The 18,202-nt window shown below is 37.1% G+C and overlaps 1 protein-coding gene across 16 annotated transcripts in view; it reads left to right on the forward strand.

Moving 5' to 3' along the window:
• Positions 1–18,202, forward strand: part of LRRIQ1 (leucine rich repeats and IQ motif containing 1) — a 214,433-nt gene that overhangs the window by 20,491 nt on the left and 175,740 nt on the right. For all 16 annotated transcript variants that reach the window (XM_070600704.1, XM_070600707.1, XM_070600698.1 and 13 more), the window contains one exon: positions 17,916–18,068. In XM_070600704.1, the coding sequence (XP_070456805.1) occupies positions 17,916–18,068 (153 nt within the window). The remainder of the gene's footprint in view (positions 1–17,915; positions 18,069–18,202) is intronic.

Raw genomic sequence — 18,202 nt, forward strand, 5'->3', positions numbered from 1 at the left:
GCTGTGAAAGAAGGGCTTACAATGGAAGACTCTAGAATTTCTATTTTGAAACCTGATTATTTAGCCTTGTGCCAAATAAACATGATGCATATATGCTTGAAATTTAAAAGAATTCTCACCAAATACTACTAGTTTTCTATGTTTATGGAGACCATAGTTTCAGTCAAAATTAAGACAGAAACTAACAAATGTGTAGAAAAACAGGAAAGAATAGTGTAGTAGTACAATAGTGCAACTCAAATAGTGCAATACTAGAATAGACTAATGATTAGAATACATATATTTAGCTAGGACCTGAATCTCAAATATATCCAATAAAGACTGACAGATGCCTAGGATGGGAAACATTCATATTAATATATATGCATTATTTTATTCATTCACTCAGCAAATATTCATCTGTCCAATGTGATCATTCAATATTTATTGTTGGACCAAATGAACAGAAACAAAACCCAGTCTTTGTCCTTATGGAGCTTACTGTGGTGGATAAAAAGGCATTAAACAAATAAATACGTTGTTATAGATCATGATAATTGCTATAAATAAGCTTTCAGGGTATTCTGTGAGAGGATAATAAGATAGTGGGGTTTAAAGAGATCTTTGGGGTGTGAAAGAGCAGCATAAGGAACAGGAACTACTTTGAATTGTCCTCTGTTTCCTAGGCACTCTGTTTGCCATATCCATCACATCTATAGAGCTACATGTAGAATCTCTCATTAGTTCTTCTATTACTTTTTTTCTTTGGCTACATTATCTCTAGAATCATTCCTTTTCTACTTTCCCTAAGATGTTGCTGCTGGCTTTCTGAATTGATGACATTAAGCTTCTAATTATTTTAAGTAATTTTCCTCATTAATACCTGTTTGGGGTAGGCATGAGTGACAGCTTCAGGTCTGCAGTATACTTATTTCAAAAGCAAAACTGAAGTTAGAGAAACACTGATGCTTTTCTCTTTCCTTGTGGGTCTCTGTTCTGTCCAATGAGGAGAACACTGAGAAAGTGAAGATATGTGAAACTCTTTCTCCTTGATGTGTTTTCTCCTGCCCACTCTGTTCCTTCTGTGAAATTCCTGTCAATTTACATAAATTGAGAATTAACCCTTTCTTCTTAGAGCAAGGCCTAACAACTTGTAGTGTGTATACAGATCTGTGGATTTGTTAAAATGTCAATTCTGATTCATTAGGTCTGGTGATCAACCCCAGTGTTCTGCATTTTTGCAATGCCCCTGAGTGATGCTCTTGTGCTGATCCATGGGCTCATTCAAGTAGCAATGTTCTAAAAGACGCTGTTATCTTCTGACCACTACTCAAAGCAAATATTTTAAACATTTAAGTTTTCTTTGAAGCATCAAATACACAGTGTAAAGATAAAAAATATATGTGAATGTGCCCTATAAATATATAATGTTTATCATGTTTATATATATTATAAAATTATATAAATTATATATTATATAAATTATGCTATATAAATTATATATTATATAAATATATATGTTATGAATATATAATGTGCCCTATAAATGCTGAAGTGTTATAAAATACCATCTTGAGATGACTCTGTTTGGCAGATGGCTTATAGTGTCTTCATTTACCACTGCTACTGAACCATGACTCACTCTTACTTTGATTTTCTAATCACTTAGCCTCATGTCTTTGTCCTTATCTTGCTCACCCACTGCCATCTTTAGAAGGTCCTTCTGGAGAGGACCTTTAGAAGAGAAAAATTTACTCTTCTGCAATTTTACCCAGTAATGAATTCATTTTGCATATATTAATCTCTCACCTTAAGCCTTCAGGGCACAAATTAAGGTCTGTCTCATGTCCATACTTCCTTATGTATTGCCAAACAAATAATGGTTTTCATTACTTGACTGTGGGGTGGATGAGGGGGAGGATGGATAAGTTGCATTGAATGTTAATCATATCTCCATATTATTACTAGCTTCACAATTTAGACAGAGTGTATTGATTAAAAGAAAATTAACAAAAATTATTTGAGTGTAATTTGATACAGTAATAACAATCCCTGTATGGAGTGTGATTAGGGTTCTAATTTTCATTTTCTGGCTGTGTCACCGTGAGCAAGGTGCTTGACCTTTCTGAGCCTCAGTTTTGTCTTCTATAAACTGGAGGAGCAATACCCATTTCATAGATCGCTGAGTTTTAAAATAGTATATATGAAGAATCTGGTCTAGGGATTCTAATACATTTAATAGTCATTGTTAAAAATGGATCTCAAGCATCTGAAGAGAAAAGTCAATGGATTTTTGAGGGCTGCTTGATTTCTCAAAGAAGTTGTAAAGTTGAAAATGCTGGACCACCCACTGTATGTAATAATAGACCAAAGGGATATGACTGAGAGCAATGATTGTTGACAACTGAGATATTTTTATTTTTCCTAGTTTTAGTGTTTTAACAATTCATTTTTCTTTTATTTTTTGTATTTTGCTACTAATGGTAACTTGCTTTAAATAACAACCACAAAAAAGTGTACTATGCTTAAGGATATTGATATGGCTTTATAACATGGCATGAATGATAACATTTTAGTTGCTGATTAACTTTTAGATCAGAATGTCTCATTTCCCTTATACAAGGCAAATTACGATAAACTGGTGGTGTGATGGTACATGGCTGACTTTTTTAACATTAATTTTCTATTAAGGTAACATTGATCTATAGTATTGTTACTACACAAAATTGGGGTTCTCTGGCCCAATGTGCATTTAAAAAAAATCCAATTATTACAGCATCAGTTTTTGGGAAAAGAAATGTAGCTTTATTTTGCGAGATTGATCTGAAAGGGATGGGGGCATGTGCCCTAAGATTTGTCTCCCTGATTCAGGATTTGAGGTAAAGTTTAAGAGGTTAGGGAGATCAGGCTGGCACATGGAAATACTGACCAGACAGGTTTTGATTGGTGGGCTTTAGGCATTTATGGTAATGTCCTAAACATTTATGGTAAGGTGGGGAAGGAATTTTAACACTGGATCTTCCTGGATGATGGACCCCTTGCTTCTGATAAGAGTCTGACTTTTAAGTTCTGGTCATGTTCTGGTCCTTTGGTTCCATGAGGAGGAGAATCTTTGGTTCTGTGGTCATTTCAGGTCAATATTTCTTCTTCTGTGCATGCTCTGGCTATGTGACTTTGCAAATTTTCTGAAAGACAATTCTTGAATCACTCTGTTTCTATGAGATGGAGTCTGTTCAAACTGGCTCTGGGGGGCTTGTGGTTACAAATCCCCCCTTTTGTTGTTCATTCCTCAATCTTGAGAGGATGGGGTAACAACTGCTCTAGTTGTTTCCTGCTGGTAAGGGGCATAGGCATAACAAGGACTTGAAGAATGACCAGCTTTTAATTGTTAACTACTCATGAGTTCTGGAGTGTGGTTCCAAGAGGGATTTATATCTTTGGGTCTCTGGGAATAGACTTGACAAGAGAATTGAGAATCATGAGCCTGAACAGAAGGTGTAACGAGACCATCGCCAAAGGACCTATTAGTAAGTATAGCCATGCCCCATTGGGAAGAAATCCTTATTTATAAACCTTATTTATAAAGAGATGTTGATGTGGGAGAGAAGGCAACATCCCTATCTTGGCTTTAGGATACTGTAAATGTTTAAAACAGGTGTACAGTGCATGTCCAACTGGCCACATCAGGCCTTTTTGTAAAAGCAAGGTTAGGCCAAATTAATTTTAAACCAAATGGCTTCCTCAGATATTCTAATATATCCTATTGCTTTCTCTTTATTCATCATTTTCTCCCTTTTTATTGAAAAGCATTGATGATCAGTGCAACACCCCTTAGCACCAGGATATTTTCTGCCTGCCCTCGGTCCATCAAGTCCCTTGGTGCTAGGCCTTTATCATGTGGCTTTGCCTAGTTATCCACATTGGGAATAAATAATAGACTAGAGTGAGTGAGTGAGTGAGGTGTGTGTGTGTGTGTGTGTATGTGTGTGTGTGTATAAACAGAGGAAGTTTTTCATATGTTTTTTCCAATTAATTTTAGATTGTTGCACAAACATTGTACATGTGCTTTTGTGACTCTTTATGCTTACGTTGTTTACAATTATAGAAAATACTAGTTTTAAGATTAGTTCTTAAGCTTTATCAAAAATAATCTTTATCAGAAAGGGAAATTTGTCCAGAGTCATAAAATTGACCAAACCATTTCAAGTTGTTGAGCCATCATTACTTTAGCTTGCATACCAGACTTAACAACACTGAGTAAAGAAAATAGTAATCAGTTTGAATACTATGACTAATACTGGAATTCCAATGAGTAATAGAAATAGGAATTGTAATCTGGATCACAAAAAGGAGCCAATACCTGAGGGAAGCCAATCAAATAAATCAAGACTGGCTATAGGATTGCTCAAGGCATTCACCTCCTTTCTCATGTGCTTTAACAAGGATGACACATTGGAAGATTCATCAGTATAAAGACACAGCATTCAGTTTGAATAACTGCACATGTACCACCTTGGGATGCTCTTAGAATATCTAAGGCCATTCTATTTTGAAGGACAGCCTTCCTCATTAAAGGCACTTCAGTATTTAACAAGGCTATTCCTGCTTGACTGTCATTAAGGGCTTGTTGAGTAAATTTAGTCAGAGCTTGTATATGTGATATCTTCTAGCCCCAAGGAAGGAACAAATATAGTCATAGTGGTCATAGCATTGGAACACTGAATGAGCCCATCTAGCCTTCAGGAGAGGAAGATTGGCAACAGATGCAAGCTCAGGGTGAATCCTTCCTTGCATCCAAGGGAAACCCAGGATGCAGCATCCTAGCCATCCAAGTGGTAGCCAAGGCTAGAGGATTGTTCAACATAACCACTGAGTTCCATTAAGAACCACCCCGTAAATGCTTGGTGATCACGCCCAGTCTGTTGCAAACCAATCACTTTCTTTAAGTATGATAGCATTTTGACATGACTCGGGGTATATCCATCCCATATTTTGAGTACAATTTGGTAGATTTTGTTGAGAATGATTTCTTTGTTCCCAGCATAAAGGTGCCAGTGCATGTAAAGATCCATGACTAGGAGTAAGCCAAACATATCCATCCCAAATTTGTGTAAAACTTCCGATAGTTCTCACAGAAATCAGTCTTCTTTTGTTTATTTGCAAGTTGTTGGGATAAGTGTATTGTCCAAGTAAGACAGAAAGAGTAGCTGTGCCCCTATATCATTATCAGGATGGGCTATTGGCCTCATTTCAGGATCATAATTAGGAGTATTGGATGTACTATGAACACTGGAGCTAGATCTTTCCATCATAATAAATTGCTTTAAAGCTTTCCAATCCATATCTCATAAGGAAGAAACCCACCAACGTAACCCAGATGTACTAGAAAGGGGAAGTTGACCACATATCCAACAATTTGACCGATTTTTGTGTGTAGCAAAGGAATGTGTCCATTGTAAAACAACATTGCCATCAGAGGCTCATTAAGATGTGGATTGGAAAAACAAACATAGTTTTAGGAAAATCTTAAATGGTATTTTTGTGATTAATCAAAAGGGTTTTGTAATCAGGTTCTCATCTATCTTATAGAGTTAGTGGAGAATAAGGTATTGTGGTGGGTAAAAAGGTAAGGCAATCTAGAAATTAATTATTGTAGTAATTATGTAGGGTTTAAACATTACGAGGATTTAAATGAGGAGATATAAGGTTAGGAATACAGGCCTGGTCTGGAGCCTTGGGACAGCTGTCTACAACAGATGCCATCTTCTTCTCATCCTGGTTTGGAGATACTGGTATTGGTCAGTCAAAGTTGGGTGTCATAAAAGGAGTTGAAACCCACTTAGCCTAGTACCTGGAGATCCAAGAGTTTCTTCAGTTTTTGTTGCTTTTTTTTTTTTTAAAGACTGAAACCAAAATGAGAATTCTTTTTTTTTGAGGAAGATTGGCTCTGAGCTAACATCTGTGGCCAATCTTCCTCTTTTATTTTTCTCCCCAAAGCCCCAGTACATAGTTGTACATCCTAGTTGTAAGTCATGCTAGTTCTTCTATGTGGGATGTCGCCACAGCATAGCTTGACGAGCAGTGTGTAGGTCCATGCCCGGGATCCAAACTGGTGAACCCTGGGCTGCTGAAGTGGAGCATGCGAACTTAACCACTCAGCCATGGGGCCAGCCCCCTGTTTTTTCTGAAAAGTACCTTATGCTCAGTTAGAGGTTCACAGGAATACACTTGGGTAGAACAGCTGGCTGTAGGCCTCCATGGTCGCCCAGTGTTTGGATGATTGATCCTTCTGTTTCCTCTTTTCCATGAAGGGCATTACCTGTTTGAGAATTATAAAGGGGACGAAGGAGGTCCTGACTGGAAATGGGTACTATTTTTACTTGTGAGTGGTGTATCCAAGGTTTAACTCCTTTAAATTTTACTGAAGAATGTGTAACCAGAAGGACTTCATAGGGTCCACTCCACTTAGGTAGCAGTTGGTCCTCAGGGTGTTGACTTTTCCAAGTCTTGAGGAGGACCCAATCCCTTGGGCTTATGCAGTGCAGGGGAAAGTCTGTAGGAAACATTAACTGGCTAGAAGCATATTTATGCATAGCAGATAAACAAGCACCTAGAGACTGTACACATTTTATAGCATCCAATTCTTTTACAATATGACCATTTTCAAGATTGTAATAAAACGTAGTCTTAAGGAAGGATCTCCCATATAACATTTTATAAGGGCTCAATTCAAGCCTACTTCTAGGGGCTACTCTCACCCTAAGCAGGGCAACTGGCAAGACCTTATCCCATGTTAGGTAGGTCTCCTGACATATTCTGGCCATTGTTTTCTTTCAGGTCTGGTTCATCTTGTCAGTCTGTCCTGTAGACTGAGGTCTCCATGAAGCATGTAACTTCCATTGTATTCCGAGGGCTCCAGACATCTCTTGTGTTACTTTGGCTATGGAAGCTCCTTCATTGTTGCTTTGAATTGAACGAGGCAGCCTAAAACAAGGGATAATTTCTTTTAGTAAGGGCTTTGTTACTTTGGAAGCCTTTTCTGTCCTCCATAGAAAGCCTTCTACCAATCGTGCGAACGTATCCACAAATACCAGCAAATATCTGTAATTTTCCATGGCTCTTGATATAATGGTAAAGTCTGTTTGCCCATCATCTTCTGGTTCTGTCCCTTGGGTTTTCATCCCTTTGATTATTGGTGGTGGCCCAGTTTTGGGATTGTTTCTGGTTCAAATCAAGCAATTTTGTGCTATCTTTTGGATAGTCCTTTGCATTTGTGGACCAACAATAAAAACTTTTGTAATTAATGATAGATTGCATCTTTTCCATATGGGTTTCTTGATGTAGGTGAGTAATGATTTTTTCATTAAGTGCTGGGTATAATCACTAGTCCCTCTTCATTATAAATCCAGCCATCCTTTTTCTTTTTTTGCTTTTGGTAAGAAAGATTGGCCCTGAGCTAACATCTGTTGCCAATCTTCCTATTTTTGCTTGAGGAAGATTGTCCCTAAGCTAGCATCTGTGCCAATATGCGTCTATTTTCTATGTGGAATGCCACCACAGCATGGTTTCATGAGCAGTGTGTAGGTCCATGCCTGGGATCTGAAGCCGTGAAATCCAGGCTGCCAAAGCAGAGCACATGAACTTAACCACTTGGCCACCAGGCCAGTCCCAAACCCAGCCTTCTTTAGTTGTTTGGTACTGATTACCATCTGGACCTCATGAGTCTGTATAAAATCCCCATTCATCTGCTCTATTTAAATCCATTTCTGAATAGTGAGGCTTAAACAGGGGCAGATCCACACTTGGGATGGGTGCTAGGGCCTTAGGATTTGAATTTTGGGTTGTGGCTGCCTGTTTTGCAGCCTGATCAACCAAATTATTTCCTTTAGCTATATAACTATAAGTCTTTTGGTGGCCCAGGCAATGTACTATGGCCACTTTTTGCATCATCATAACAGACTCTAATAAGGCCAGTATCTCTTCCGCATGTTTAATCTCCTTTCTTCTTGATGTTAGTAGACCTCTGTCTTTCATATGGCCCCAAGTGCATGCAATGACAGAAGGCGTACTTATAATCAGTATAAATGGTTGCCTTTCTCTTAGCTCCAAGATGCAAGGCTCTCATGAGGGCTATGACTTCTGCCTTCTGGGCATAGGTACCTGGAGGGAGGGCTTCTGCTTCTAGGACTTCCAGAAGAGTTTCTATTGCATACCCAGCCTTTCAAAGTCCACGGTCCATGAAGCTGCTCCTGTCAGTAAATATTTCCATAACTGGATTCTCCAAAGGCTAGTCAGTCGGGTCTGCTAGAATAAATTTCTCCAATTATTTGTATACAATCATGGACAGCTTCTCTTGTAGTGGGAAGGAAAGAGACTGGATTTAGGGGGGATACTGCCTTTAATTTTACATTCAGGTTGTCCAGTAGTATAGCCTGAAATTTGCCCAGTCAGCCTGAAGTAAACAAATATTCACCTTTTGGTTCCAGTAGAGGTAGCGCACAGCGTGGAGTTTGTACAGTATTGGCTACCCCAGGGTAAATTTTTCAGACTCTTGTAAAAGGTCACAGGTCACGGCTATAGCCTGGAGGCAAACTGGCCACCCTTGGGTTACTACAATAGGCAGTTGTTTGGAAAAGTAAGCCCCTGGCCTTCTGGCAGCGCTGAAATTCTGAGTTAGCACTCTAAGGCTTACACGCTGTCGTCTGTTTGTGGTGAGGTAGGGAAGGGATTTTAACACTGGATCTTCCTGGATGACCAAATCCTTGCTTCTGATAAGAGTCTCACTTTTAAGATCTGGTCATGTCCTGGTCCTTTGGTTCCCTGAAGAAGAGAATCTTTGGTTCCGAGGTCATTTCAGGTCAATGTTTCTTCTTCTGCACATACTTTGACTACGTGATTTTGAAAATTTTATGAAAGATAATTCTTAATCGTTCTGTTGAGAAGAGAGGGTCTGTTTGAACTGGCTCTAGTGGGCTTGTGGTTACAACATTCTATAAATTTCAGGTGTACATCGTTATATTTCTACATTTGTGTAGACTACATTGTGTTGACCACCAAAAGTCTGGTTGTCATCCGTCACCGTAATACATGTGCCCTTTACCTCTTTTGCCCTTCCGCCACCTCTTTCCCCTCTGGTAACCACCAATTTGTTCTCTGTGTCTATGTGTTTCTTTGTTGTTGTTGCTTTATCTTCCACTTATGAGTGAAGTCATAATGTACATGACTTACTTGAAATTAGATTTTCTTTCATTTAAACCACAAATCATACCTCAGATTCAGTCTCTACAGCTGATTTTTTAAACAATATTATTTCTCTGGGTTGAATAGATTTGAGATGGTGGCACAGAACAGATGTTCTGCAAAATGCAAAACGTAGAGTCGTTGCTTTTGTTACTTTTGTAATTACAGTTTACTATAGATGACTGATACTCCTTGGGTTGAACTCAAGAATAATTAAGAGTGAACTCTCAAAAACTACAGAGCTATTTTAGGTCATTTCATGTATCATGAGCTGTCAAGGATTTAGGGTAATATAAATGATTAAGTGGAAAACTGATTTGTGATATTTTATTAAAATATAATGAATATAGTTTCTATAGGTAGAACAGTTCATTTTCAAGTCAAGAGATCCTGAAAGTATTAATTTTTCAAATATCTTTATATTACTCTTTATAAGGGAAAGAAACTATTAATGCTATAGACATATTTTAGTTTTGCCATAGGGCTGGGGTGGTTTCTTCATTTACTTACTTAAGAAACATTTAGTGAACATCCACTGTGCTCTGGTTGCTCTTTTTCAGGCTAACCATACAGTGATGAACACCTATGAGTACTAGTTCTAAAATTGACCTTAATTTTTGGAGCATCAAGCAGTTTTATTTATGTGATTATTATCATGCGTGTATCAATAAATGATTAATGTAAAAATTTATTTTGATCTCGTGTGGAAAAATCTAAGGTAGGGTAGAGAATAAATTGCTATATAATAAGGAAATTTTTTAAATGTTCAATAAAAGGGATCAGGAAATATTATGAAATGCCTCATATTCAAAAGTAGTTACCATTAACATGGACACTACAGCAGTTGTCACTCCTGTACTATAATTAAATTAAACTATAAAAATTACCATATCCTAATAACTAGAACTTAATTGTGTTTGTATAGTTGACTGTAAGTAGTATATTATTAAATCAAGCAGAATAATATAAATTATAAAGTAATTTAGGTAATTCTTATTATAAAGCTGCAGTTGCAGAGTTGTAGAGTTTTTAAGTGCTAGATTCTAAATGGTGTGTTTATTTTTTAGTAGAGTCAGTTTTCCAATTACAGAATTTATTGTATCTCTTTGTGGACAAATTAAATGAGCATTATCTTGACACAAATTGGTGAATATTTTTCTTTCTGAAAAATTATAAAAAAGAAATTTATTTCAAAATTGTTTTAGATTATGAATAATTTATAAATTCCTAAAATAATTTTGAAACTAGAAAGTTTTACTCCCTCGAAGTTTTTTAAATATCGTTTATTGCTTTTGCTACTTAATGCAAGGAGTAGACTTAATCTCTTCTTTATATCTCCATGAACGTATGGTCTTCTCATTCACTTACATAAATATGTAAATACAAAACTTTTAGTTTAATTTAATGCACAGGAAATGTTCCATATGAAAAGGAGTCACTGCACTTAAGAATTTTATACTTTTCCATCTTTCTGAAGCAATAATGCTTTCAATTTCAGTACAATATTTTTTGAATTTCTGCTTTAAGTATGATATACATTAGACTCTTCTTACAAAGCTAATAATTTTTAAATTGTTATTCAGTATATGGGAAGCGTGGCCTTAGGATTTTTGATGTGGCAATATGAAAGTATTCTCACTATAAAGTCATTTAACTTATATAGTTATTTCAGTACATGGACTCAATTATAGTAAGGAACCAACATACTATCATAGTATTCCTCTGACATTTTACTTAGATGAGAGCTCTTGAGTTTACTAAGTGGAATGTTTTTTAGTAATCCCAAAATATTTCTATCTGACATATTCTTGTAGAACTATAAGTGTAATTTTTAATATACATATAAAAAAGTTGAATACATTCTTTGATATTGAATTTTCCTGAGTTTAAAAGACTGACACTAAAACGAAAAGTTCCTTAAGAAAAAAAGCTTTATGAAGTGCAGAGTCCACACTATCTCAATGACAAGAAATGTTGTAAATGTATGGTCTTCAAAATGTTTGAAAAATACAGAAAAAAATTACTAGTCATGATTTGTTATACCACAGATTCTATATCATCTGCGTATATTATATTATTCAGTAGTAAGGAATGATTCATACCTTTATAATACAGAAGAGTTGTGATAGAATGTTGTTTGCATTGCATGGTTCAAGTATTATTGAGTGGTTCTGCTTATTACAGGTTTTATAATATCTCTTCTCAGTCAAACTTTCTTCTTTTCTGGAGGATAGCTGAGCTATTCTAGTTGAAGTGCGGCAGGTAGGTTGGACACAAAATCCATCCCCTGACCTGTTGTAGCTCCTGGTACTGTACAGATATCCATAGGATACTGCCAAACACAGGTCTTAAACATTTTTGTCGTGCAATCCTGAAAATAATGCCAAGGATATGAAAAACCAGGAAAGTGAATTTGGTGAAAAATGAGGGAATGAGCTAATAAATTATTATATTATTGCTTCTATGCATATTACTTTTGAACTTGAATTGGTTGTGGATGATTGCATTATTTTGCATTTCAATATGGGGAGCAAAAGAGACCAGATAGTTTAAATGAAACTGAGCTGTTAATAAATGTGTGTTTGAATATACAACATTACTTTTTGTTTTGTTTTGTATTTTTTTATCTTTATTGAGTTAATGATAGGTTGCAATCTTGTGAAAATTCAGTTGTACAATATTGTCTGTCAGTCATGTTGTGGGTGCACCCCTTCACCCTTTGTGCCCACCCCCCAACCCACCTTTCCCCTGGTAGCTGCTAATCTGTTCTCTTTGTCTACATTTTTAGATTCCTCATATGAGTGGAGTCATACAGAGATTGTCCTTCTCTAACTGGCTTATTTCACTTAACATGATTCCCTCAAGGTCCATCCATGTTGTTGCAAATGGGACGATTTTGTTCTGTTTTACGGCTGAGTAGTATTCCATTGTGTATATATACCACATCTTCTTTATCCAGTCATCTGTTGATGGGCTCTTAGGTTGCTTCTGTGTCTTTGCTATTGTAAATAATGCTGCAATGAATATTGGGGTGCATGGGACTTTTGGAATTGCTGACTTCAAGCTCTTTGGGTAGATACCCAGTAGTGGGGTAGCTGGATTGTATGGTAGTTCTATTTTTAATTTTTTGAGGAATCTCCATACTGTTTTCCATAGTGGCTGCATCAGTTTTCATTCCCACCAGCAGTGTATGAGGGTTCCTTTTTCTCCACAACATCTGCAACTTTATCGCTATTTGTTTTAGTTATTTTTGTCAGTCTAATGGGTGTAAGGTGATATCTTAGTGTAGTTTTGATTTGCATTTCCCTGATGATCAGCAATGATGAACATCTTTTCATGTGCCTATTGGTTTTCTGTATATCTTCTTTGGAGAAATGTCTGTTCATGTCTCCTGCCCATTTTTTGATCGGGTTGTCTGATTTTTTGTTGATGAGTTGTGTGAGTTCTTTATATATTATGTATATTAAGCCTTTGTCGGATGTATGACTTGCAAATATTTTTTCCCAGTTAGTGGGTTGTTTTCTTGTTTCAATCCTGTTTTCCTTTACCTTGACGAAGCTCTTTAGTCTGTTGAAGTCCCATTTGTTTATTCTTTCTATTGTTTCCTTTGTCTGAGAAGACATGGTGTCTGAAAAGATCCTTTTAATACTGATGTCAAAGAGTGTACTGCCTACATTTTCTTCTAGAAGCCTTATTGTTTCAGGTCTCAGCTTTAGGTCTACATTTTCTTCTAGAAAACTTATGGTTTCAGGTCTCAGCTTTAGGTCTTTGATCCATTTTGAGTTTATTTTGGTGAATGGTGAAAAAGAATGGTCAATTTTCATTCTTTTACATGTGGCTTTCCAGTTTTCCCAGCACCATTTGTTGAAAAAACTCTTTTCGCCATTGTATGCCCTCAGCTCCTTTGTTAAAGATTAGCTGTCCCTAGATGTGTGGTTTTATTTCTGGCCTTTCACTTCTGTTCCATTGATCTGTGCACCTGTTTTTGTACCAGTACCATGCTGTTTTGATTACTATAGCTTTGCAGTATGTTTTGAAGTCAGGGATTGTGATGCCTCCAGCTTTGTTCTTTTTTCTCAGGATTGCTTTAGCAATTCGGGGTATTTTGTTGCCCCATATGAATTTTAGGATTCTTCTATTTCTGTAAACAATGTCGTTGGGATTCTGATTGGGATGGCATTGAATCTGTAGGTTGCTTTAGGTAAAATGGACATTTTAACTATGTTTATTCTTCCAATCCATTTACATGGAATGTCTTTCCATCTCTTTATGTCGTCATCCATTTCTTTCAGAAAAGCCTTGTAATTTTCGTTGTATAGGTCTTTCACTTCCTTAGTTAAATTCACCATGAGGTATTTTATTCTTTTTGTTGTGATTGTGAATGGTATTGTGTTCTTGAATTCTTTTTCTGTCAGTTCGTTGTTAGAGTATGGAAATGCTACAGATTTATATAAATTGATTTTATACCCTGCAACTTTGCTGCAGTTGTTGATTACTTCTAACAGTTTTCCAATGGATTCTTTGGGGTTTTCTATATATAAGATCATGTCGTCTGCAAAGAGCAAGAGTTTCACTTCTTCCCTCCCTATTTGGATTCCTTTTATTCCTTTTTCTTGCCTAATTGCCCTGGCCAAAACCTCCAGTACTGTGTTAAATAAGAGTGGTGATAGAGGGCATCCTTGTCTCATTCCTGTTTTCATGGGGATAGTGCTTTGTTTTTGCCCATTGAGTATGATGTTGGCTGTGGGTTTGTCATATATGGCCTTTATTTTGTTGAGGTAGTTCCCTTCTATCCCCATTTTGTTCAGATTTTTTATCATAAATGGCTGTTGGATCTTGTCAAATGCTTTCTCTGCATCTATTGAGATGATCATGTGGTTTTTATTCCTCAGTTTGTTGATGTGGTGTATCACGTTGATTGATTTGTGGATGTTGAACCATCCCTGTGTCCCTGGTATGAATCCCACTTGATCATGATGTATGATCCTTTTGATGAATTGCTGAATTCGGGTTGCTAAAATTTTGTTGCGAACTTTTGCATCTATGTTCATCAGTGATATTGGCCTGTAGTTCTCCTTTTTCGTGCTGTCCTTGTCAGGCTTTGGTATCAGCGTGATGTTGGCCGCGTAGAATGTGTTAAGAAGTGTTCCATCCTCCCTAATTTTTTGGAATAGCTTGAAAAGGATAGGTATTAAATCCTCTCTGAAAGTTTGGTAGAATTCCCCAGTTAAGCCATCTGGTCCTGGGGTTTTATTCTTTGGGATGCTTTTGATTGCTGTTTCAATCTCTTTCCTTGTGATTGGTCTGTTCAAATTGTCTGCTTCTTCTTGAGTAAGCTTTGGGAGATTGTAGGAGTCCAAGAATTTATCCTCTAGGTTATCCATTTTATTGGCATATAGTTTTTTGAAGTATTCTCTTATAAGCCGTTGTATTTCTGCAGAGTCTATTGTTATTTCTCCTCTTTCATTTCTGATTTTGTTTATTTGAGCTTTCTCTCTTTTTTCTTTTGTAAGTCTGGCTAGGGGTTTGTCAATTTTATTTATCTTCTCAAAGAACCAGCTCTTTGCTTCATTGATCCTTTATACTGCCTTTTTTGTTTCAATAGCATTTATTTCTGCTCTGATTTTTATTATTTCTCTCCTTCTGCTGACTTTGGGCTTTGTTTGTTCGTCTTTCTCTAATTCAGTTAGGTGTAGTTTAAGATTGCTTATTTGGGATTTTTCTTGTTTGTTAAGATGTGTCTGTATTGCGATGAATTTTCCTCTTAATACAGCTTTTGCTGTATCCCATATGAGTTGGTATGGCATGATCCTTTTCATTTGTCTCCAGGTATTTTTTGATTACTTCTTTAATTTCTTCAATGATCCATTGCTTGTTCAATAGCATATTGTTTAGTCTCCACATCCTGTGCCTTTCTCAGCTTTTTTCTTGTAATTAATTTCTAGCTTTATAGCATTATGATCAGAGAAGATGCTTGTTGTTATTTCAATTTTTTTTTAATTTATAGAGGCTTGCCTTGTTTCCCAACATATGGTCTATCCTTGAGAATGTTCCATGCACACTTGAGAAGAATGTGTATTCGGCTCTTTTTGGATAGAGTGTTCTATATATGTCTGTTAAGTCCAACTGTTTAGTTTTTCATTTAGCTCCACTGTTTCTTTGTTGCTTTTCTGTCTGGATGATCTGTCCATTGATGTGAGTGGGGTGTTGAGGTCCCCTACTATTATTGTGTTATTTTTGATCTCTTCTTTTAGGTTTAATAGTTGCTTTATGAACTTTGGTTCTCCTGTGTTGGGTACATAGATATTTATATATTCTTCTTGATGAAGTGTCCCTTTGGTCATTATATATTGGCCCTCTATGTCTCTCTTTACCTGCCTTATCTTAAAGTCTCTTTTGTCTGATATAAGTATTGCAACACCTGCTTTCTTTTGTTTGCCATTAGCTTGGAGTATTGTCTTCCACCCCTTCACTCTGAGCCTGTGTTTGTCCTTGGAGCTGAGGTATGTTTCCTGGAGGCAACAAATTGTTGCATCTTAATCTTTAATCCATCTTGCCACTCTGTGTCTTTTTATTGGAGAGTTCAATCTGTTTACATTGAGGGTGAGTATTGATGCATGAGGGCTTAATGCTGTCATTCTGTCACTCATTTTCCAGTTTTCCTGTGTTTCCTTTTTTTCTCGCCCTGTGTGTTTTAGCCTACCCATTGACTTCTGCAATTTCTTATGCTGAGTTTCTTAGATTTTTCCTTATTTGTGTTTTGTGTCTCTGTTCTGTTTTTTAGTTTAGTGGCTACCCTGAAGTTTGTATTCAGAATATTGTGTATAGCATAGTCCATTTTCTGGTGATCTCTTACTTCCTTAGCCTAGACTGATCCAGTCCCTTTCCTCCTCCCTTCCTAAATTATTATTTTCATCTCTTATTCCAACTTGTGTTGTGAGTTTGTGGTTAGAGTGATAAGATTGTCTTTGCTTTGGTGACTTCCTTCCCTTTATCCTAATGCTATAGTTAAATATTTGCTATCCTATTCTGATTCTATCTATTTGTCTCCCTACTCTGTGTTTTGTGACCCCTTTCCCCCTTTATTTCTTTTTTCAGGTATGAGAGCCTTCTTGAGGATTTCTTGTAGTGGAGGTTCTTGTGGCTACGAAGTCCCTTAGCTTTGGTTTGTCTGGAGAATATTTAATTTCTCCCTCATATCTGAAGGATATTTTTGCTGGATAGAGTATTCTTGGCTGAAGATTTTTATCCTTTAAAGTTTTGAATATGTCATTTCAATCTCTCCTAGCTTGTACGGTTTCTGTAGAGAAATCTGCTGAAAATCTGATATGGGTTCCTTTGTATGTTATTTTCTTCTGCCTTGCTGCCCTGAGTATTCTTTCTTTGTCATTCATTTTTGCCGTTTTTACTACTATATGCCTTGCAGTAGGTCTTTTTACCTTGACAAATCTAGGAGATCTGAAAGCTTCCTCCACACACATTTCTGTCTTAATCCCTAGATTTGGGAAGTTCTCTTCTATTATTTCATTGAGCACACTTTCTGCTCCATTTTCCTTTTCCATGCCCTCAGGAATTCCAGTTATTCTTGAGTTGCACTTTCTCATTGAGTCAGCTATTTGTCTGAGATTTTCTTCAGTTTTTTAAATTCTTAGTTCTCTTTCTTCCTCTGCCTGGAGCCGTTCAGCCTGTCTATCTTCGATTATGCCAATTTGCTCCTCTATGGTGTCTACATGGGCATTCAGGGAATCCGTATTCTGTTTTATCTGATCCATTGTATTTTTAATCTCTAGTATTTCTGATTGATTCTTCTTTATAGTTTCAATCTCTTGTGAAGTAACTCCAGAACTTGTTGACTTGTTTCTCTATATTTCCCTTTACCTCATTGAGTTTTTTGATGATAGCTATTCTGAACTCATTTTCACTTAGTTTACCTATTTCCAAGTCCTGAGGACATAATTGTCTATTTTTATTGTTTTCCTTTTAGACTGGAGCTTTTATAAATTCCTGGATGGTAGAGGAGCGGTTTTTGCACATAATGCTCTTATTTGGTTGCAATTACAACCTGTCACCACTAGATGGGGGTCGAGAGCAGCGCGTTCTGAACCCTCTGCCTTCAGCCACGATGTCCATGCAAAGGGCGGGTTGGGGGAGGAGGGGCAGTTTGTCTCACGCACAGACCTGGATTCCGATCAGCTCCTCCTCTCTGGTTTCCTGGGGCTCTGGCTTGATGGAGTCCCCCCATGTGAAAGCTTTCCCTGTTAGAGGGTTTCCACTGCACGGGTCTGTGGGAGTCCTGGATGATCCTGTGGATGTGCAGCCTCTCCCCTGCTCCTTCCCTCACCCATGGCAGCGATCCCAGTCTCTAGGGGAGAGAGCGAAGATCTCTCTTACCTCATTCCAGCTCCTCTGAGGGGGCTCCAGCCTCTCCGCCCTCTGTTGTTTGGCTGCTGTGGGTCTCTGGCAATTTCTGTTAGTAGGATTTTTTTTTTTTTTTTTTTTTGGTTGGAAAGCAGTTGCTCTTTTTGGTTGTAATTTGGAGGGGAGAGAGTCCTGGGTGACTTCACTCTGCCATGTCGCTGACCCAATAACGTTACTTTTTTTAGATGAATTCTTTTAAACAATTTTGCAAGACTAGTATAGTTTATACTATTATCATTAGATAATGTTATGCATTCCAATTTTCTTGAATTCTCTAGGTTACAACAGTTACATTTCAAGATTTGCCAGGTTGCAGTCTCTCCACACTGGCAGAGTGTGCAAATCTTCAGTTTCTGTCTCTTCAACGCTGTGGATTAACTTCTTTGCACAATCTGAGTAACTGCAAAAAACTGAAGTACATTGATGCACAGGTGTGTCCTCTGTTCTCATTATTTATCTTAAAATATAAAATGGAATCATGTATACATTTCAGAAATGACAATTTTGAAGAAACCTTTACTAAAATACCCTGTAACTCAAGGTCTAAAGAGATCAAGGGCCAGAA

Source organism: Equus przewalskii, chromosome 29 (assembly GCF_037783145.1).
Source record: "Equus przewalskii isolate Varuska chromosome 29, EquPr2, whole genome shotgun sequence".
In the NCBI taxonomy this organism is placed as follows: domain Eukaryota; kingdom Metazoa; phylum Chordata; class Mammalia; order Perissodactyla; family Equidae; genus Equus; species Equus przewalskii.